Source organism: Hippoglossus hippoglossus, chromosome 12, assembly GCF_009819705.1.
Source record: "Hippoglossus hippoglossus isolate fHipHip1 chromosome 12, fHipHip1.pri, whole genome shotgun sequence".
In the NCBI taxonomy this organism is placed as follows: domain Eukaryota; kingdom Metazoa; phylum Chordata; class Actinopteri; order Pleuronectiformes; family Pleuronectidae; genus Hippoglossus; species Hippoglossus hippoglossus.
In genome coordinates this window covers 15,326,908-15,350,062 of record NC_047162.1, presented here as the reverse complement: position 1 = coordinate 15,350,062, position 23,155 = coordinate 15,326,908, and the positions used below count along the sequence as shown (strand labels likewise).

At 40.4% G+C, this 23,155-nt stretch overlaps 2 protein-coding genes and 1 long non-coding RNA gene across 5 annotated transcripts in view; all 3 read right to left on the bottom strand.

The window, feature by feature from the left end:
* Positions 1–2,895: 2,895 nt before the first annotated feature.
* On the bottom strand, positions 2,896–3,602 carry LOC117771735. The gene is made up of 2 exons (XR_004615633.1): positions 3,426–3,602; positions 2,896–3,373 (listed from the first exon to the last, which is right to left on the bottom strand). It is a non-coding gene; the product is annotated as an uncharacterized LOC117771735 (long non-coding RNA).
* Positions 3,603–3,613: 11 nt separating this feature from the next.
* Positions 3,614–12,806, bottom strand: LOC117771725 (sulfate anion transporter 1-like). Of its 3 annotated transcripts, XM_034602436.1 has the most exons (9): positions 10,138–10,151; positions 10,028–10,103; positions 6,761–7,244; positions 6,467–6,670; positions 6,107–6,353; positions 5,733–5,964; positions 5,449–5,632; positions 4,873–5,160; positions 3,614–4,432 (listed from the first exon to the last, which is right to left on the bottom strand). In XM_034602436.1, exons 3-9 carry the CDS (start codon positions 7,166–7,168, stop codon positions 3,854–3,856), a joined length of 2,142 nt encoding a protein of 713 aa, XP_034458327.1. In that variant the 5' UTR covers positions 7,169–7,244; positions 10,028–10,103; positions 10,138–10,151; the 3' UTR covers positions 3,614–3,853. The 3 variants fall into 3 exon arrangements, with proteins under 3 accessions (XP_034458327.1, XP_034458325.1, XP_034458326.1); XM_034602434.1 differs by lacking the exons at positions 10,028–10,103; positions 10,138–10,151 and adding an exon at positions 12,642–12,806; XM_034602435.1 differs by having other exon boundaries at positions 10,028–10,165.
* Positions 12,807–18,791: 5,985 nt separating this feature from the next.
* si:dkey-247m21.3 (5-hydroxytryptamine receptor 4) overlaps positions 18,792–23,155 on the bottom strand; it is a 31,541-nt gene continuing 27,177 nt past the window's right edge. The window contains exon 7 of the mRNA XM_034601320.1: positions 18,792–19,755. Coding sequence (XP_034457211.1) covers positions 19,662–19,755 — 94 coding nt within the window. The 3' untranslated portion in view covers positions 18,792–19,661. The remainder of the gene's footprint in view (positions 19,756–23,155) is intronic.

Here is a 23,155-nt window from a genome sequence, read left to right as displayed (position 1 = left end):
TTTGTCTTTTGAACAAATAAGCCGTCAGTTAAGGACAAAAATAAAACTGAAGTACTCCTTTTGACAGAAAGTGGTTTAAAAACCTGTGTTGGGACCTGGTATTTGTTCGACCTACATGTGCCGTCAAAAGCCTAGGGCCGCATGTCCCTTTGTTCTCGAGAAAACCAGACCCTCCACAACTCAGTCTCCCAGGATGCCTCAACTTCACACAGAGGTGTGAAAACCGACAGGAGACACAAGTTTCAACTCCTATTGGTCACTCTGGGCCCCATGACCTGTGAGGTCACCGGGCCAATATAAGGCCTGTTCCCCCTCTCTGCTTTCTCTTTCTACAATCCCTTCGAGGGGAGAAGGCTGTCCAGCCTCTTTTCCTGCATCGCCGAGGGGAGAAGCCTGGCTTCTCCAGCTCACATCTTCTCTTTCCATCCAACTCTTCGAGAGGAGCACAAAGGTGCAGCTTCCAGCTCATCTCACCAAGGAAACCTCCTCGCAATCCGAGCTCTACCAACCTCCTAGCAGCGACGCGATGTCCTGCAGGAGAACTTCAACCAGCAACTGAGCTGCACAGCTCAACAGAACCACGAAGGCAGGAGCCACACAACCAGCCAGACGACGTCACAGAACTGCAAACTGCACAGCAACTTCTTTTTTCCCCTTTCCACGGACGGGTAACACAACTGGGCTTAATAATTATACTAGGCTAAGCAAGACTGTTTATTCGATTCTGTGTGATGTTTATAAGTTTGATTTGTGGGGTTGTGATATTTTGGTTATAAGTTATTGGAAAGTAATGTTAGTTTGTTATGCTCTTCACAGTCTTTTGTTGCATCCACTCTACACTCTTTCTCTAACTTGGCACCAACATACACAGACACACGCATATCTCTTCACCTAATTAGCTCTGACCCCCGCTACATGTCGTAAAGATTCCAATAACGGTGTACTTACTTTGTTTAGTAAGTACACCGTTAGTAATTTGTGTTTTTATACTTTATTATATTCATAATAAATGTTTTTCTTTAACAAATGTTTTTTTATTAATGTTGCATAAGTGAATTTTGCCAACCTCTGCACTGTCAAGAACTCTATATCCTTCAACTTAGCTAACTATCTATATGGTAATTTTGGTTATAGTTATTAATTTAATTGTTAATCAGAGTTCCAAATTTGTAGTTAGTACTTTTATGAGACTTAATCAATAAATTGGCTATCTTTTCCCTTCCTTTGAAGGGTGGTGCCCCGAGGTAACATTAATCAATTAAAGTTATGATTTCATATTAATATTTTTAATATTAATATTCAATATTTTATTTTGATAACCAAATTTATTGAATGCCGAAAGGCACACCATTTTATGGTATCACGTTTAATGCATTATTGCACAACACCTGCTCAATTAAAAGCATATCACTCGACGATTAACGTTTTTATCTGTGAAAGGACCTTTGAAGGAGCCGGGGTTCAATGAAGTCACGTTTCTGCTGACGTGTCAGTGAGCAGGCGAACAGCCACATGTCATATCGGCTACAGGCACAATCCTGAATCAGCTGTAGTGGTTATCACACCTGAGATTCATCTGTCATAAACTCCACCATAAAGACTGTGTGTGGAAAATGTTCATCTACTTGATGCCTATGTTTAAATAAGGCCAGTGTGAAGTTGTTGAGGTAACGCAATACACTTCCATATTTTAATATTTAATGGAGCCCGACTGATGTGGGTTTTTTAGGGGTCGATACTGAAATTCTGATACGATGTATTGGCTGATAAATAAGTTTTAAAAATTGTCAATTCTTTTTAAAATGTCGTTATCAAACCTGTCGTCATGTATTCCATGTGATGACAGATGATTGGCTCTTCTAAATAAGCTGTAAATCCTTTCTCTAATCTTATTGGTTGTAAAAGCTAACGCTGATATAAAAGTACTTTACTGACTTCATAGCTACATCATGATGTTGTTGTTGTTGATATGTAAGCTTAAGGTCGTGTTTATAGTCCTACAGGATGTAATAACGTTTTAACAGTGTCACTTATATGATATCATATGATGATAATCTTTTTCTGATCAATATGAGCTTTAAATTCTCTCTCTAGCTCTTATTTGTGCAGATATGTCGGACCATTATCTTAACCTTTGAGCTACCAGCGCCAAAAGTGAATCATCTAGAGAGCCGTCAGTGTAATATTCACACCTAGACTTTTGAAAATTCTGAAAAAACATACTCTACTTGCACGGCTATTAGCCATTCATTATAGTAGTGATTCACGCGTGACACTATCTCACACGTTAACTTATTCAATCATTGACAGTCTGGGTTGAGACGGACATTTCACTCTTTCCATGTTTACAGTTAATAAGTAAAACGAGGGCACAGTGAAATTAGGTAAAATACAACCTGCTGCAGTGCTGTAATTTAAAACTCAACATGCATAAAACCGACAAGTCAGGGTTTTAAATTATGACGATTGTGTTTGTACATAATGTCTGTGATTACATGACGTCACAGACCAACAGATAGTTGTGTGGAGCCTGACGCAGCAGAACAGTGATGCCTTGTGAAGCTGCTCAGGTTCTCTATACCATCATTCTGGGAAACAGTCGGCCGTCATTAGAACGACTTTTAAGTTTAAATATGTTGTTGTCTTGAAAATAGTTAACTGCTATTAACTCTGGCTCCAAATGTGGAAGATGGCAGCGTCCATATACAGAATATTTTGGCTTAATTTCTGGTTTGTGGGAGGAAGTGGAGACACGTTATCTACTTTTATATCCAGTCAGTGATGTATCTTTAATATTCCTTCCTTTGATATTATACTTTAAATATACTGTATATCATACTATAAATATATATATTATACTAACCCTGACCAAAATGAAGTCACAGACACAAGTGGTTCATCAAAAATGTTCTCAGTTTAATTCAAGTATTGAACATTAAGGCAGTGTTGATGAATTCAAACACTATGTTTGAATTAATACACAGAAATGTTTGACGAGAGAACAACTTTATGAAATTACAAAATGTTAACGTTCAAAAGGTACAAACAAGAATGTCCACACCTTGTTACAATGCCACTTGACCTGCTCGTCTTTTGGACGATCAAAGTTAAAACAAATCCTTTGTTGAATTATCCCAACCTGAACTTTGAGCCTTTAAATTCAACTGCTTGAATCTACATTTTATACGTCACACTAAAACCGCAGATGAAAAGTGTTGAACAGAGAAAATGTCTCAATCAGCTGCTGCCATTTGTTTACTCAGCAAAATTATACTTTTCATGAAGCACCAGTGATGACTCGTTCTCCTCCAGCATCTGAGACTCGCTCTCAGACGTATGTAAATCCCATATATTTATATAACAGATCATGAAGCTGTGGAGACCAGAGAACAGGGCCAGAGTACAAGTGTGTTGTAAAGAAACACGGTTTGAAGACAAAGCTCCGTCAGTGTCAGACTGAAGCTGAAGAATCACGTAGTAGCACAAAGCTTTTCTTTCGAACGCTTCTTCTTCAAAAGTTGAATTAGTCTTTTAAAGATTATTGAGGCCCATATTGAGACTTATCAGAGGTTAAAGGGCCTCTGCACTCCACCAGGGGGACTGATATGGTGCCAACTCGATGCTACAGGCCCAGAGGTGACTCTCGATCTGAAGACAAGTTAACATGTTGTTGTAAGCTTGAATCAGAGCAGCTGGATGAAAAGCAAGATGTTATACAAAGGAATTCCATACAAAGTCAGACTAAAAGAGAAACTATAACAAAGTCTGTACAAGTTAAAATTAGACACTTTCCACTGCTGAACATTAAACTGTTAATTCAGGAAAAGGTCCGTCACTGCACCGTCAGTCTACATTATGCATCATCTTTAATGGCACTATTGCTTAGGAGCTTTCGACTGTTTGCATAAAGAACGGCAGTGTGAACTGTATGAAACAGCGAGCTGCTCATGTCTTTGTCATCCTTTCCAAAGAACCGACCCTTCCTCAGGGTATCAATGACGGAGGTGTTACAGCTGGCGAGCAGCAAGCTCACCCCGATCTCTTTATATTCCTTAACTAGCCCTTTGAACGCGGCCAGCCCTGCTGAGTCTATGAAAGGGATGGCAGAGCAGTCTAAAACTATCGTGTGGAACTCCAGTTCTCTTTGGACAAGTCCAATAACAACCTCTCCGTTGGTTTTATCCCTGTTTGCTTTGGCCTCCTTCAAGAACATATCTTTGGCTTTTCTCTCTGCCTTGCTCCTCCTGGTCACCTCCAGGAAAGGTTCGACTCCGACAGCTTTGTAGAGGGACTTGAGAAAAGAGTCCTTGTTGGCATAGTACAGAGGAGCTTGGAAGCGGAAGACCTGGACCCCCAGTGGTGGCAGGAGGTCCTTGTACTCGTCCACATCCTCGTAAAGATCAGAGTCGTTGGCCCGGCCCATCAGAGAGACCTGTCATCAGATTAGATTAGAAGAGTTTACTGATATTACTGTCTTTCACTGAAGCTGTTTCAGACATGCACTGAACTCCGCACATTTTCCTTAAAATTTTCCGGAGGGGCTTTATGTGAGAGTCAGTTGCTCCGGACATTTTCTAGATCTTTTCCTTCCAGCCCCCTGGTAAAATGTTTAAGTGAGCCCATGTGAGAAAAATTTCGGCAGAGCGCGTCTGACCTGCACAATGTTCTGCTGCGGTCTTCATTTGTGAAAGGCAAACTCCGGAGAAGGTTTTCCAGAGTTCATGTCTGAATACAGCTTAACTTATTGAGATCAGCAAATCATTTCTGATGTGGTGGAGGTTCTAGTGTGCAAGATCTACAATTCATTTTCAATACTTTCTGGATTTACCGTCATTGGTATTAGTTTTCAAAAACCAGGCTCAAGTTACTCACTTTTGGTTTCTGGGTCTCATAGATGATACACATCATGGAAAAGACGACGCCAACCAGGAGGCCCAGCTCCACACTGATCAGGGCGGTGCACGACATGGCGACCAGCCAAACAATCGCATCACCCCTGCTGGAGCGCCACTTTGCCGGGACATCCTTGAACTTCCTTAGTGCCCCCCGAAGGCTGACAATGATGATACAAGCAAGGACACATTTCTGGAGGGCGTAGAAAAAAGGTGCGAAGAAGAGGAGGACGAGAAGGACGACTAGGGCGCTGATCAGACTTGATACCTGATGAAGGTGCAGGGAAATGGGGAGAGACGAACATAGAGGAAAATGGAGGAGAGAAAGATTTTATGATGAGCACCTTCCACAAAGTTAACGAACAGATAAGAAGTAATTGTTGTTAAGCATAGAAGTGTGGTTAACTAGAAAACAACTAAGATCTGCAGTATAGCACACTTCAATCAGTCCAATCAATGCTTCAAGAAATTATTCCATTTGTTTAAACCGTCAAAACACAAAGAAAGCTTAAAAACACTTGATAATGGGTTTGACCATTTCAACAACTTCATTCACCTGTGTCTGGCAGCCCGTTGAATCCTTCACCATGGTTTTTGCAAGCGCTGCACTGGTGGTGAAACAGTGGAAGAAGGAGGGGATGATGTTACAGAAGCTGATGGCCAGCATCTCCTGGTTGGGACGAACCGTGTAGCCGTTTTTCTTCGCAAACATTTCAGACAGCGACACGGTGAAGGCAAAACTAGAAGATAAAACATTTTGTTTACATTTCAGGCTTTATCCAGAAATTTAAAACGCTAGACATCATAGTGCAACTTGAGTTTTAATTGGTGCTGCAGTACCTAATGACAGCCAGAGGAATGGCATCGAGTGCCACCCGTGGCATCAGACTAAAGCTGGGCACCTGGGGAGGGATGAACCCTGTGGGGATGTGACCGGAAACGCTGGAGCCATAATGGCTGTTGAACTCCCCAAAATGGCTGGCCAGTGTAGCTCCTGCCACGACTACCAGCTCAGTCGGCAGAGGGATCTTTATACGATCCTTGTAGCGCTCCTGGATCTCTTTCGCTCCCACTACGATTCAAAATATGTAGTGTTATTCCATATTCATGAAATGTACGAACTTCCTATGTTATTTTTGGGAATAATATCATTAATGAAAGCAGATAAAGTGACTGAGAATCTGATGGGAAATGTTTAAAATAGAGTCCTTTACCCAATATGAAGATACAGATGACACTGGTGATGAGGTCACACAGGTTGGTCTTGTGAATGTTGCTGAAGATGTTGAACCAGGTGACGACGACTGTGCCGTAGCCTTGGTAACGTGGAATCTTAAGACCCAACAGGTATTTAGCCTGAACGGTCAGAATCGTGAAGGAGGCTCCTGTGGCAAAACCGTCGAGCATGGGGGCCGAAAGGTAGACTGAGACGAAGCCTAGCCGAAACACGGCCATCATGAACTGGTGAGGGGATGTAAAGACTAAGAATCTGTAGCGCTTAGACTAGTTAAAAACTGCAAAAGATGCCTTTAATTACCTGTTTTTTTTACAGTAAAATCCAGATTCAACTTTACCTGGTAGACGCCTGCCAAGAATGTAACACTAGCAGCGATACTGATGGCGTAACACTCCTTCCCGCACTGCAGGCCCATTAACTCCACAGTGTGCACACCTGCCGTGAGGTTAACGCCCATTGAGCCATTGAACACATCAGGACCGGGAGCTTTGGAATCCTCACTGAGGTCAAAACCTGCCAGGAACACCTCCCTATACACCACCTGCAGACAAACACCAATAATCAACAGATGCTGATTATTTCCCTTCGACATTTCATTCATCAGGTTTTCACTTAGGATCTGATCCATTACCTGTCCAACCATGAGGCTCATGAGGCTGAAAATCCCCACAGAAACATGTCTGGACGTCCCCATGAGGAAGTAGATGATGTTGGCGTAAAATGAAGTGTATAAGCCATAGATGGGCTCCACTCCTGCCAGCAAGCAGTAGGCGATGGCCTGCGGTACCAGGATGATACCCACAATCAGCCCAGACATGACATCGCCCCAGACGTACTCTCTGAGCTTGTATTTAGGCAGCCAGCCCACCACAGGGAAGAACCCGGTCAGGGTGGACCGGACCCTGGGCACAGAGCAGGTCATGCCCTTCTTCAGGTTGGATTTGAGGAGGGAAACTGTGGACGGTCGCTGGCGAACCTGCCGCTCCAGGAGAGGTGGCCGGGCCTGTGTGGTTTCTGTGACCTTGAAGACGTCCTCCATGGTCTTCAGCAGGAAGAGGAGGCAGCACGGAGACGGGACAAGGAAGGGGAGGTGGACAAAGTGGTCAGCTGTGCTCCTAGGAGGCAAAAAAGACAGGAAAAGAAAATATCAGTGGAGATGCCTTCAGGCTCTTAACTCCTGTTGGGTCACTTTTATATTTGCTTATTGTCGGTTTTGTTATTCCTCTGAATAGCTAGCTTGCCTTGCTAGCTAGTGTGTTCTTCCGTGCCTTTGAGGGTGCTTTGCTGTGCTTTTTACCGCCATCAGCAGAAAAGTTGGAAACCTTTGAAATTATGAAATTTATATTAAGATGGACGACACAGCAGCTTCCCTAAAGTGAAGCCAATTCAGAGGCTGTTTTAAACATCAACAACACACCCACTCTCTGGCGGTAAATTTTCCGGACAAATATTCTGCATCTCATTAAGTTGCTGGCGGCAAATTCTACAGAACACGTCCCCCGGGAGAATATCAGTGAATATCTGAAAGCAGCTCATGTTAGTGGCTGGGACACAACAACTACAACTAAAAACAAACAATGCATTTTTCTATTTCTATATTCTATTTTTATAAAGGTCTAAGTTCTGTTTTCCACAGATGATGACACCATGTAAATGATGAGTTGGTGTTTAAACCCCATAACAGACACTACATCACCAAATGAAAGCATGTGAGCAACGCCTCCGTGTCACAGCTGCGTCTGACGTGACATAACCACGATAAATGACATGTTATCAGCCTCGACCATCACAACAACACTGACGGGCTGATTTACACTTCCTGTGGCTGCCCTGAAAACTCTCCCTGACTGATGTGACGGAGGGATAAAGAGAAATTATGTAAACTTCAATCAGATCAGCTGTAAATATATGTTTCATCGTGCTTCTGTGTTTTTTATTCACTACAGGAATAAAGATTCCTGCAGTTTATTTGTTAACTAATCATTCACTGTGCATAGAAACAAGCCCTTTGATCAAATTAAAACAGAGTCTTTGTTCATGTGGGTGTTATAAATCCAAACCGGACTTTTTAACCGATGGAAGCCACAGGTGACAAATAATGAGCCTGTGCAGCATTGAGCCGTAAAACACAAAATCCAAGAACTTCTGCAAGAGCACAAGAGCTACTTTGTGTTTGTGTTCAACACAAACAGATAAAAATGGCGCGACTACACAAGGTTTTCTCTCAATAGAAGAAGAGAAATTACACCTGATTAACGGACAAACACAACAGGAGTCACACTGAGGACCACTCTGCACCAAAAGCCTTTAATTTATAGAAGTGTCAGGCGTGAACAGCAGCGATTGATTAAAGCTGCATCTCAAATCAATGTCCTGCTTTTAATCCTGTGATAGAAAAGCTCCTCACCGTGTCTAACAAATGACTCATTTCATGAGTTTAAAGGGGTGAAAACACATCATGTGACAGGAAGCTGACTAATCCTGAGCTGCTATAATAACATTTATATCATCATTGTTTAGGGTAATTTTTTCAAAACCAAAGTAATGTAGGAGCTTCAATATCACAGCAGTAACTACTTTTCTTCTCTTTATCAACTACAATGTTAGTTTATAATATATAAAATAAATTACCAACAGAAAATAATTCCTTTATTTCAATAATTTGTTAGTGCTAATTATTTTTATAAAATGTTATATATTTGCAGTGACCAAAATATGAATATATCATTTAAATACCCTGACACATTGAGTATTCTACGTGCTGAATCTGTAAAAACAAACTGAAGTCACTGTTCCACATAGGAAAAGAAAAAAACACCAATAAAGATATAATATTATGTTATTCTCAATGTCGTCACTTTAACTTTTAACATGCAAATTAAAACATATGTTTGAGCTCAATTCTCCTCTGACTACTTATTTAAAGAACAGGTAGTTTAGCAAAGATACAAATCATGTGTTCAACTGAAGAGTCAACACTGTTTGAAGGTTGAAACTCAGGACTGGAATTCTGGAACATCGTATAGAGACAAAGGTTGCTGGTTTGAAGATTCATGTGCGGAACAGTTGTGTCGATGAAGGTCTCATGTGGACCAACGGAAACGGTTCCAGTTCAGAAATAAAGCAAACTGAAACTGTTAGAAATCCATCTGCAATATATCAATATGTTTTATCAGTGATCCAAACATATCTTTGTTAACATGCTTCTGTATTTTAATCATTTGTTTTCTTGTAGTGACGCACTTTGTTCTCTGTTGAAAAATGCACTATAAATAAAGCTTTTATTATTTTAACCATTGAAAGGCTGAAAATGCTTGTAAATTGTCAAAATTAAATCAAAAATCAAAAAAGAGTAAATAAGTCTGCAGAAGATCAGATTCAAATACAGAACGAAGTAGGGTTGACCGATAATATGATATTAATAATTCTCGCAATATAATTTTCATCAATACAATATACCAAAATCTCAATATTTCTATTAGATATAAACTGTTTTACTGTGTTTGTCATTCTGTGCCAGTAGAAAATAATTCAAAACCATAACCTTTTTACTCAGGAGCAAAAATCAATCTCAAAACTTAAAATAAAGAAATGTGACAACAATTGTGATAATTATTGATCCACTGATATGATTTTGTATCTTGATATAATATATATATATATATATATATATATATATATATATATATATATATATATAATTGCGATATGTCCCAGCTCCATGATGTAGACATCTGTTCACCTGCAGCAAATCCCTGTCATCAACACAACAACTTTTAAAACTTTTTGATGAATTTTTAAATTTACAGTGGGCACAGGAACCAATATCAGCAACAGATAAATCCAAACTGTAACAACACACATTGTCCCAGTGAGTAAACTGTGATGACGCACTCACCTGCAGAGTCACACCACCGAGACAATGCACGTCTCTGATGTGTCAAGTTTAAAAATCAGTTAAAAAAAAACGTCCTCTGACTCTGACTCTCTGACTCTCTGACTCTCTACCTCCTTCTCTTCCTTTCCCTCTCTCTGATGTCCCCTTCAGACAGCAGCAGATATGAGTGGGATCCCTACAGGATAAATAGTGAGATAAGAGCAGCCCTTAGCTTTGCTCACCCTCACACTGCTTCCTATTGGCTCGCTCACCGGCAGTGGGTGGGACGGCATGTTTCTCTGTGTGTGTGTGTGGAGATTAATGAAGTCAATTCTTTACTGGAACCCAGTGTCTTGTTGCCCCGCGCTGCAGGCCTAAGAGGAGGAGGGCGGGGGGGGGGGGCGACCTGTGATCGTGTTTACAGAGTGAAAATGAGCACAGACGCAAATGTTCGGCATCTTATACTCTTTAAGTACATCCTGTTGACAGAGTGAGTTACAAGGCAAACAGAAGATAAGACCTGTGCCTGTGGTGCAACTAGTAAAAGACAATTCTCTGTTATCTGTGTGAAGTGCAGGAGAAATGACCCAAATCTCTCTATCGGCCAGAATACACCAATCAGATGGGACCTAAAGGGAGAGTTCACCCAAAAGGGCAAACTCACTCATTATCTACTCACCACTATGCCACAGGAGCAGTATGGAGGAATTTAATGGTTTTTTTATGTTTGAAAAAGTGGTCACCATTTACTTCAAATATATTTGATTTGGCTGCAACGCTGTTTTACCCCTAAAACTCCTGAAGTGCTTTGTGGACTTCACACTTCACCCACCACCTCCATCGGCATAGTGGTGAGTAGATAACGAGGGAACTTTAATTTTTGGGGTGAACTATCCCTTCAAGTGTTCATTTCTATACCAAAAGTGGACATACAAAATATTTGTGTCTTGAAAAAGATTAAAACACGTGCAGGTATTAGTAATATGCAGGTAAAATGTGTGCAAAAAAAGTTCTTGTAAGTTTCTAAGAAGGAAATCTGAAATCCAACCTAATAATCTTTTCATATAGATCGATAAGAAACTTCACAGTACTCTCACGTGTAGTACTTTTCAACGTGTATTTTCACATTTCTACTTTTGTCGTTCAGCCACAGTTATTTTGCAACATCAATACACATTTAATCAAACTTAAACTCTTAGATTGTGCCTTAGAATTGACAAAATAAATGTCAATGAGCATAGTTTGGTTTAAAAACCTATTGTTACCTAGTGTGTAGATACAGTGATCATAGTAAAATAAAGTAAAATAAAACCATGCTGAAAATAAAGGCAAACATGACGTTCCAAGGAAACTTCAAATAACATAAATGAATTCAACAATGTGAAAATGTGTAGCGTGATAGAAAAAAACACGTGACTCTCAGTAAATATTATAAATATGATGAGAACTAGTTCAGTCTGTGACATTTACTCAGAGCAAACAAAGGATTTTAGGTGATGGGTCGAGGTGTTGGGGTCGAGTGTGTGTGTGTGTGTGTGTGTGTGTGTGTGTGTGTGTGTGTGTGTGTGTGTGTGTGTGTGTGTGTGTGTGTGTGTGTGTGTGTGTGTGTGTGTGTGTGTGTGTGTGTGTGTGTGTGAATCTTTAACACAAAACCTTCAAAAGTGAACCGACTGAACTCAATCACTATTATCCCCGAGCGACTCCGGAGCTTTTTATTGCTGGAGCTCCTCTGATAGCATCATTATCAGCTCAGGTGTGATTACGCTCTGGTTAAAAACTTACTGAAAGACAACGAGAGCCGCACGAGGATGATGACGGCTGCTCAGACCCCAGAGAAGTGTTTGTATAGTCCTGATGTTTACTAGGACAAATTTATTACTCAGCTGAAAACGATTACTGAATGTTTATGAACAGTGATGCGTTCACTTACTCTTTTTATAAACTGAAACACCTTTTAACAGACATGATCTTGGTATAGTAATTTGTGATTTCCCCTCTAGTGGTAGCTGCAGTCAGGCGCAGAGGTAAGAATAAATAAAAAGAAGTGCTATCTGTTTATTTTAGTTAAACATTTCACAGTCATTTTGTTCTTGTCTGAGTAAAATGACTGTGAAAGGTTTTTGTGTAATATAAACATATAAATGAGATGTGTTTTGTATGACAGTCTCACAGAGAGCGTTTGTGTGTGTGTGTGTGTGTGTGTGTGTGTGTGTGTGTGTGTGTGTGTGTGTGTGTGTGTGTGTGTGTGTGTCCTTGTGTGTATTATATTAGACTGAATGGTTTTATTGTCAGTGTTGTTGTGAACTGGTGACCATTAATGTCTTTATCTCCCTCTGATACACTCACTTAAGATTGGATTGTGTGGTGGTGGTGCTGGTGGACGTGACATCATCAATGCACTATAAGATCACAGCCACCTCCTGCTGACCAAAACTAATCACGTGACCTTATTGGTTTCTGTCCGGCCTATCACCTTGTTTGATCCCTCGCTCACTCATCCTGCTCCATCTGAGGGGGGGGGGGGGATTACTGCTCTGCCCCTTTAAATCCACCGGCTGCATCCATCTGTCTGCTCCATAAAGCTCCATCCATCAGTCTCCTGGTTTCAAAGCACGTCAGACGATGGAGAACTCACCCGGAGAGGAGGAGCAGCCTGAACAGGCAACGTCGGCCATCTGTCTGGTGCGTCCTCATCCACCACCAGTGTGTTGTGTTCCTCCACACCACTCTGCTCCAGTGTGCACCCTGACTGCATCTTGCTTCTTCCTGCTTCCTCGTGCAAAGCATGATGGGAGCCACACTCCCCCCCCCCCATTCTTTTTTGTGTTTGTGCGGATTGGAGCCAAGCAGAGGGGGAGGGGAGAGAGGAGAAGAGATGGACGGAGGAAGGGAGGGGGGGCAATGGCTGTGGATGATGGTTGCTATGGTGATCGTACTCCTGCTAGTGTGTGTGTGTGTGTGTGTGTTTGTGTGCGTGTGTGTGTGTGTGTGCATGCATGCAGAGATGATGTCTCAGGTCACATTTCAAATTCCCCTGTCACTCTGCACCGCTGCTCCCTCTGTGGCTGGCGGAGAACAAAATAGAGCAAAGAAAGAAAAGGAAATATCAGGAAATGTGACAATGAATAGACTTGCATTTGTCAGTAGACGTCAATATGCTTCAGACATATTAATATATTATTATATTAATATATTGTAGATGTTAGACGCACAATTCTAACCAGAACTGTCTGCTAACATGTGAGTGTCATATGCGTCTAAAGATGTTTCCCGACATTTGTTCCTGCAGCTGCTCGATTCCATGATTCCATGTTGTTCATTTGTATGGTCAAAAAGAGATCAGTCTGAAATTAAATTAAGATTTAAACATGATGAGCCCTGATGAGAATTATCCTCCAGCACCTGTTCCCTTTTGAAGTGATGTAAACCTGATGACAGTTAAACCTGATGCCCGTATTAAGATCTGATCACTCTGTCAAACTCACATCTCCTCTCATGTGCACGGGTCAACAAACCACATAAAAACAATAGAGGAAGACGGTATCCGACTATGAAGCTGCATCGTAGTGTTTACTAGGTCTTGATTGGACTCTGCCTACGTCAGCTGGGATTGGCTGCAGTTCCTCTTTTCCTCTGTTCCACCTTTGAGCCCAATCACCCAAAACACATTAATGCCAGGTTGAGAGATGTGGAAAATACTTTTTTTGGATGATAAAGCAAGAAACTTCTATACTGCTGTGCGGCCTGGCAGTTGGTGAGCTCCACCTTTACATCCATACTAGTTATGAAGATGCATTAGTCCATTCACGTCAATCATCAGTGTTAAAAGAGCACTTTCTGATTGAGGCAGATTTAGATGAATTTGGTTTGTATTTAGCATATTTCAAAGTTTTTCATATGATATATAAAATAGGCCTAGAAAGAAGAAAGAAAACAACCCTCAAACTTGTTTTTGTTTCTCCGACCTTCACCGAACACAGATTAGACTTTTGAAACCCAAAGTTATGTCTCGATAACCTTCACTTACAACCTTTCTCCGGGATTTCAAAGAGTTTGTCCAAGACACGGTGTTCCCAGGGGCCCGTCTTCTACTTATTAACTCACTTAGTTGAGGGTAAATCTCTTTGCCTGTCAGGAGCGTAAATGTTTAAGGAAGATTACAAAACACACATCCTGCCCAGGTTGTTGTTTTCTTCACACAGATCCTGAAAGGTGAAGAAGTGGTTGAAGAGTTGTTAGTGAGGTTAGGTATGAAAAGATCCTCCTGTTGACTCAGCAGCACAAATCAGTGACAGATCCAGTTTTTCAGAACGTGACTCACGTGAACTGATAATTAGGTTTTTGTTAAAATATTATCAGAAGCACAAAAACACGTTTTCTAAATTAAATATGCAGTCATTTGGTTTCATGGACAAAAATAGTCTAAATCTTATATAGAGTCTGTGTCTTGAAGCTAAATGAGTTCAAATCTTTTTATTTTATTTTAGAAAATAATAATAGAACAACAAAAGTTTTGATCTTGAACATTGAAAAATACATTCAAACTAAAAACAAAGTCAGGAAATTCACATTTATTTTCATTTTTCAGTTTCATGATATTTGAGCTCTTGTCTTTTTTCACTTGCAGAATTTATGATTTAAAGTTCAAATGTTAAATATTTGTCATTATCAACTCACTTTCTTTACTTTGGCATTTTTTCTTCCTTACAGACAGAAACACTTCCTCTGAAATCCCTGCAGCTGAATGGAACTCAGCCATTAATCACGTCATTAAGCTTTTATTAGCTATAACTGTGGCTTTAATAATAATTAACATAATATGCCTCACTGTCTGTTAATGCAGTGAACCCTTGATACACAGGAAGAAATAGTAGTAGTAGTAGTAGTAGTATTCATAGGAAGCATTTACAGTCATAGTTCTAACACTTTTATTCTTCCATATATATTTTAAAACAAGTTTTGCTGCAGTAATAAAAAAGACCAAACTGTGCTTCAGTGACATCTTGTGGCAGAAGTGTTTCATCACCAAGAAGAGAATACCCGAGGGGAAGTCGAGGAGGAGCTGTTGTGTCCAATCTCAAAGTTTTTGCCAAAACTTTGTCCAGAAGGGAAAACGACAACATTGTGTATTTAGAGTTGTCAACTGCTGGGGTTAATGGAGCGAAGGAATCGGCTACAGAGGGTTGATGTTTGGTCAGTGATGCTCTGGGGGATCGCTGGGTGGGCTCCTCGTTCTATCCTTAGTGTTTTTTATTATTTGTACTTTTTGAGTATTTGTATTTGTTTGTTATTTTGTGTTTTTTCTTTCATGAGAGAATGAGAAAAACATTTGATCTTTTTAATCAAAGGTTTTGACGTAGTAATGGACGCATGGACCTTTTTTTTTACAACTTTCCAAAGTTCACTCACTTGAACAAAGGACACAAAGGTTCAACTTGTTCTCTGTTAAATCTGCTTTTCACAAGAGTTTAAGAAAGAAGTTAGTTGTTGATTTGGTAAATCTACATCTGATCAACCTCCTCAGCTCCAATAAAAAAGTTTTTCCATGATCACCATCTAACGTGTCCAGATGTTGACGTCCAACCTTCACAAGGAGATAAGTAATAAATCCCCTGGAATCACATTTTTCAATCCTTAACTAAGTTGTTTTTACAACTCTTGATTCCACTGGATTCATGCTGTCAGATGACTAATTTCCAGCAGCCCATAGAAGGATAAAAAACACTGGATCTGCGGCGGGTGGAGTTAAAAATAATTTGATGCTAACTTCAGATAAATCTAAGGCCAAGATGCTTTTAGAAAACCCCGCGTCCAGCTCTGACACTGAGGCAGAACCTTGAGCTCTCCACGCTTGGTGTTGGAGCTGGTGAGATTTTGAAGGGTTCACAGAGTAATGAATTCCTCCTGTGGGTTTCCCCCTGATTGGTTAATGGCCCACAGACTCGGGGGGGGGTCAGTGCCAATCAAACCAGCAAATGAGCTCAAAGATAGTTTTCAGCCAGGGGAGAGATGACGGGGATAATCGTGTTTGCTGTCACCAAATAGGCTTCCTGATGAGGGGCTTTGTGTGTAATCGCCACCTGCCACCGCCAACAATAATAAAGGCTTGTTAAAAATGCCATTCAGGGCCGACACAGCGTGATACCAGTCTGTGCTCCATCCCCTAACTGGAGTTATGATGGGTTCATCTTCAACAGGAGACGGGCAAAAATAAAATTAGAAATCCACTCACCGTAAATGGCGAGAATGTATTTTTGATTTATTGATTTTTAGTATTGTGTCATGCACATTATGTGGCCGACGTAAAACAGGTTATCAAGACATTAATATTTAGAAAAAGTACAAAATAGAAAGAAAGAAACCGGATTAGCAGCATCAATAACAAACTAAACTATTAAACCATCCTGAAATTTCATCCAAGATTAGGAAACAAAGGTAGAAACTTAAATGCACTGAAATTAAACCTGTATTTGCTTGTATGCAAGTATTTAATCTCTATATATATATATGACATGAACTCAGCAAGGTGTCCACAAATTGAATTTTGGGGGGGTCACTGCTTTCACCATGGAAATGTATTGAAATTTCTTCTTTTATTTATTTACTTATTTGGAATTTGCATGTTCCAAAAGTCTTGTCATATTTGAATTTAATTCTTCTCTCAGTTTACTCTGCACAGTAGAAACTTAAATTTCCACATGATCCAGAAATCAATCTGTTTACAGCATTCTTTGTCAAATTCTCTGTTTATTCATCTTCTCCATCACACACAGCAAACATGAGTTCGGTGAATTATTCAAAGTTGTCACATGTTGTAACAAGACATTCAGTTATCTGTTAATCTTTGAAGCAGGATTTTAAGGCTCCGTCAGAAGAACGTTAGTCGTCTCTTGTTCTCTGAGGCAGAGGTGTCGACAGACGCTGAAATAAAAATGCAGATCTCAGTGAGGACAGTGTGGGTTGGTTGGTTTCACGCCTCGGATGCTGTGACAGACAGAGACTGAAGCCATCACGGTCTGATCCTCAGCGCTTCTTGGCTCTTCTCTCCCAGGCTGCATCTCTTCATCTCCTCAGACCCGTCGTTCTGCATCCACCCACCATGTTTCACCTGTTTCCTATTTCCATCACCTGAGCTTCCCGGCCCACTCTCATATATCTATATATATATAATGTATATAAACCCACCGCTGTCACCAGCTCCTTATGGGATCATGTGCTTATCGTCCTGTGTGGTTTCCTGTGTGACTGCCACCTGAACACACTGGATGTCAATCAATCTGCCTGTAAGTCTGTTTTTTATTATCAAGTCTGTCATTGCATCTACATTTGGATCCACTGTACCTTTGCTAGAGATAATTCTGATATGTAAACTTTGAGTTAAATCTATCCTTTAACTCTCTTTGGATAAAAAAGTCTATTTAATGTGAAAAGTCACCATTGGAGTTATTTATTCAGGTGTTGGAGAGATATTGAACTATTAAAGCTGAGGGAATTTGTCATTTTCCTCCCACGTGGCCTGAAATCAACTTTTGTCACATGTCAGTGCTACTGTAAGTTTGATTTTGAGCTTTACTGCCCCCTAGTGGGCACAAATCAATGCATATTCATATATTATTATATATATTAGATTTATCTGGTTGTTGAAAATTCCTCATTTTATAATTTGTGTTTTGTTAAAACTAGGAAATGAGCATGCACAAAAATGCAGATGAAGTATGAAGTTCATATTCCTCCAATATAAAATTATTATGTTTTTATTATCAATGGGATATTTAGGAGGCAAAGTTTAAAGTTTAAAGTTTGTTGTTAAAGTGAAATAAATGCAAAATAACTTGAGGCTCATTCTCCAAATTCATCTGTGATGTGTTTTTAATTTCAGTGAACGCAGGTGAGATTTGCAAGAAAAGTCAGGTGGTGCCAAAAAATGTTTTTATTGTCAAAAAACCCCAATGACTGAGAAGAGTCAGTGTTTAAAGCCATAAATCTACATTATTGTCCTATCAAGCACATCAGTTAGTTCATAATGATGAATATGAATTCATTGTATTTGATTTGATGCTGTAAAGTCACTAGTGCAGCTGAAAATGGTCCAGAACATTGACTCAGCCTCAGAAAGCTTCACGATGCACAAATGTATTTTTGGTTTTGATCTTTTCATTGGAAGTGTAATAAATAAGAAGAATATAGAACATCGTTGGCCTCATTATCTTAAGTTATTTACTCAGATTCATGAGAAATAAGAAAAAATTCAAATGCTACATAAAATTTTCTTTTTTACCAATTTCCAAATGTATTTATTTTTTGGTATTAACAACACAAATGACTAAATCTTCACATTAATATCATGTTATCTGCCAAGATATTATTTTGAAATTGTGACTTTTCAGTTCATAGATTAATGCACCTCTTGCTGGGCCTGTCAATCAAACCTGATCAAACCACACCCATAGAGTAAAGGTATTTGAATGTTAAAAACTCTAAATAAATAAGTTAAATAAATAGCTTTATTTCAATGCTTATGAATAAATGTAAAATATGAATTAAAATACAGTTTTCAGGGGCTTTAGTTCAGATACTGTGGTAAAATCAAACTGTAAACTCTTCTGTACAACCTTGTCGTGGTTGTTTCCATTTGCAGTTTCAGTTTCCACGTGTCGGACCAACAAGAGCAGGAACCATTCGACCTGCAGGTGCCGAGCTCTCACATATAACTTCCTACTGGAGTCTCAACTGCTGCTGTGTTATAAACATTTTATTTATGACGTGCGAACCCGTCTTCATTATATAATTTGAGATTTTTTTCATGCACTTCATACAACATCTGCATTTGAAGACGCTGCTCATTTCACCAGCTTTTAATCAGACTTTTTCTTTCACATTCTGCTCGACTGTACGTTCAGTGCTTTGTAACAAACTCTTATCTTAACAGAGTAAATCTTCACACATCATCGTTGCTTCTTGCGGGATGAAGATGACGTTCAGACTGGTTTTCAAAATGTCCGCGGTGCTGCAGCGGTGTCGAGCTGCATCACAGGAGGACGTGACCAGAGACACAACACACTTTAAAACTTTCAACTCACAGTAAGTGCAACATTATTTTGTGCCATGGAAAGTGTTTCATCACAGTTAAAGTTTTAACGATGTCATATTTAGAAATAAAGCGACTTTCCGCGTTTTCTGTTGGATACAAATAGAAATGTAAATTTTTGATGATACATCCAGAAGTTGGAGTGTTGAAGAGTCCCGGTAAAGACGAGTGTTGCTGGTAAAATTGTATAAATGCCGTAAAAACACTTGCTGTAATTGGTGTGAACCGGCGACAGTTGCTCTCTGGGTTGAACTGCGGTAGATTCTCCCATCTTGTTCGTCAGAGTAATTTGCTGTAGTTCCTGGACCCCTGACTTGAGCTTTACATCCTATGATCCAGATGTTGGATTGAGAACAGATGTGTGTTTCAGTCCATGAACTCCTGCACCAGTGTGCGTCACTCGTCTCCTCTCGAGAGTCCGATTTTCAACAGTCGTGCCACTGACCCTTGAATTTCCCTGGACGACATCAACATACATGATGTCTGATCTCGGAGTGACAATCCAGCATCACGGCAGAGGTCCTCATCAGCTGATTATATCACAGCTCCTTCATCGTACATTCGTCCTCATTGCCCCCCGAGAGAGTCCTGGGACTCCTGTTCGTTCGCCAGTATCTTCCGCCCGTTGTCACTGTAGCTCCGGTTCGGCAGGAAGGACAATCTGAAAAGAGAGACGCAGAATTCTTTAGTGAAGTCTTAAAGGAAACATAAGAAGCTTAAAGAGACAGCAGCTAAAACCAAGTGTTTCAGACAGAGGCTGAAAAGAGGAGCTGCAGCAATGGACAGAATGCGAGAAGTGATTGTGATATGAGAGCATAGAAAATGTTCCTAAGAAATCTGACATGAAGGAGACACAACAACAGATCATCCTATAGAATTTCCTGCTCACTATAAATTGGAATGTCACCATGCCAACGAGTCTTTTATCATGGAGACAGATTTAAGAATACATCCACAAACATGTCATAACTAATCAAAGATGGCATGATTAAAAAAGCCTTAATACCACGATAAATCAACTTTAAGAGACACTTGAAAAGGTCAAAGGTCGGAGCGGACACAGTTGAATCAAGGCTCTGCTGGCAGAAACGGAGAGGAGAGAGTTTCTGTGGCAGGATCGGTGGGAATAGAAGAAGAAGGAGGCATGGGAAATAAGAAAAGAATGACTGGGAACCGCTGTCGACCGCTTCTCAAAGTAGGAAGCAAACTCTTCTGCAAAGAGAGGAGGAGGAGGAGGAGGAGGAGGAGGGAGCCAGGAGAAACAAGTGGTCCTGAAGGATGGAAACAAATCATAGTTTAATGTTGCAAAAGGACAATTTGGAATTTGTTTTTACAGCGATAGTTTATTGAAAGAACAAAATTTCATAATGAAAAAGGTAAATATTTAGTGATTTAGTCGTATATTTTCTCAGGTCTGTTTACAACCAACTACTGAGCTCAAGAAGCCAGCGGCAAAAGTGTTCTGGTTTATAACCCGAGTGGATGTTTGTTCACGGTGCTCTGGCAGCCATGACAGTTTCTGAGGACCACAGAAACACGTGTACCAGAAATAGTGATATGGAACAAATGCAGCGATATAATATTATTTTTCCGATATAATTTTGCAAAGGTAACACAGATGCATATGTAGAAAAAAAGCAAGTTACACTCACTGTAAATTCGCAATTAAAGAGCAACATTACAGCAACTGAAAATCCATCCACATTTTTATTTTACTAAAATAAAAATGTAGTTTTTTTTTATTTTATTTTACTAAAATAAAAATGTATACTACTATAAACTGAGGGTCTTGTGGGTAATGAGTCTTTACACCAGTTTGTCTTTGCTTTGTAAATTAACATTCACGCCAGTTTACACTGTGTCATCTTTCCTACTGTGTCAACACTGTCACACCCCGAGGGACAAGGGACACCTGAACAGGAATCTGAATGGACTCCTTCTGGTTGGGCCCTGTGATTGGCTAGTTGTTATTAGACCACACAGTCCCATGTGGAGGGATGTCCAGGGTGAGGAGGCAATGGGGGCAGATAAACACAAATGTCCTGTAACTGCTCCTCTTCTGTTTTGTGTGTTTTCTGTGGAGGGGACTCTGTTTACTGTCCAAACACGGCGCTGCCTGTCTGTCCGTCCAGCCGCTCCGCTGTCCGTCACACAGGCGTGCTCTGGGATTCCCAACCTCCTCCAGCCAGGGGAAGGGATCTGTGTTAACACAATACCGGCCTGAAAATACTGAGGAGGAAACTCAGGGAAACCGGATTACAAACAAACATGGAATGAATCTGAGGTCGCTGCGTTGGCAAATATGCTTTTGGAGGAAATGTTGTTTTCACCCTGGCAACATTATGTTCCAATGCAGGATGTGCAGAAGCCGCAGAGGTTGAGAATGCAATGGGCTGTTGGGGATACGGGCCGGGGCTCTGACACAGGGAGACCAGGGTTTTTTCATCCCGATTAAAATCGATTAGACGATGAGAGAAGTTCCACAAAGGCCGGAAGCAGGAAAAAAGTCTCTGCATTCCACTTTGTGAAGTCAGTGTTGACTTTGTCTCACATTAACTTCATTTCTTACCTCCCTGAAACCAGCATAAAAATCCAGAGACAGTCTTGGGATTTCTTTTTTGTTCGTGAACGACCGTTTTGAGGCCTCGATTTTGTGATCTTGGTTTTTCGAAACCAGAAGTAACCGTATTTGGAGGAGCTAGAGGGTGGAACCTACTACAGCTGCGACCTGCTCCCATTGGATGGTACTGGCTGTCAATCACACGGCCCCCAATACATACAGTGTTTTATCGTATTTTACTTTAAATGGGACCATAATTTACTAAATTAACATGCTGTAGTGGAGAAGATTAGCAAACTCCTTATAGGAAAATTATTACTCGTGTTATAAATCAAGTGAGAAGTGGGGTCATTTTCTCAGACTTCTATAGAAACTGACCTGTGGGGTCACTTCCACCTTGACCTCACGGAGTCAATTTATATTTACAGTCCATGGTTTCGCTTTAACACTTCTCTGGTGGAGGTAAAAGTTACATAAACCCAGATGTCTCCACGTCCTGGTTTTCACACGCACAAGTACGCTGGGTTTATTATTAATCTGGTTGTTTAACAGGAACGGTCCACATTAATAAACCAACCAGGCCAAAGATAGTTTCCCATCTCTAGTCTCTGGATACATGTTACATAGTCGCCCTAATAGATATATAAAAATTAAAACAGCTACTGGAAGGAGAGATCCTACACGAGGTTTACAGAGTATTCTTCTACTCGAGTCTGAAAAAGTCGAACGCCGGCGGCCGGGTCTCGAGTCCACGAAGAATCTCTGCCAAAAACCGCTGTTCCTACTGTCTTGAGGAAGATGAGAATTTATTGAGTTTATTTTAATTGAATTGTCGTGCACAAATCCTTAAACAGATCCTCCTCCAACAGGACTTTGTTTTTTTCATATATTGCTCCTCATGAGGCAAAAACAAAAACCCCGCTTATCCCAGAGATCTGAGCCCCACGGCCGGCATTACGCAAAGACTACATGCGGCGTCTTTGTGGGATCTGGATGAAAATCACATTAATTCAGTCATAAGTAAAGTCATGCCTATTTGACATCATTAAATTAATACCTCCATATTTTGGGGGCAGTGGATTGGACGCGTTCTCATCCCGCAGCTTTGAGACGGATCTACAGCTCGACCAAAACACCAACATACCAGCGACAGAGCCGAGATGTTGTTTGTGTTTCTTGTCTTTTACAAATCCTTTCACATTCAGTTGAGGTACAGGTCACTTCACTGGACCTACATATATGGTGTTGTTCAAAATCCAAACAGCAACATGTTATTCCTCGATCTCAAGGCCACGAAACAGATGTTTTGATTTTACATATCAGCTGTAGCATAAAAAACTTAAGGCTAGAACATTCCCAGATCTAGAAAAGAATATTGTGGTGAAGGAAGCATTGGAACTTTCCCACAGGTTTAAATCAAATCTTATAACATCAGTTTTAAGAAACTACAGGGCTACAACGCTCTGTCCGGAGATAGGTCAGTGGTTAACTCCCACCGGAG

Bases quoted from the DNA above. Each gene is read 5' to 3' on its own strand.
- LOC117771725 (XM_034602434.1), bottom strand. From the start codon at position 12,793: ATGCTTTGCACGAGGAAGCAGGAAGAAGCAAGATGCAGTCAGGGTGCA. The intron at 6,354-6,466 runs GTAAAGTTGAAT...TCCCCTCACCAG, and splicing joins TCTTGGCAGGCGTCTACCAG to TTCATGATGGCCGTGTTTCG. The intron at 4,433-4,872 runs GTGAGTAACTTG...ATCTGATGACAG, and splicing joins ATGAGACCCAGAAACCAAAA to GTCTCTCTGATGGGCCGGGC.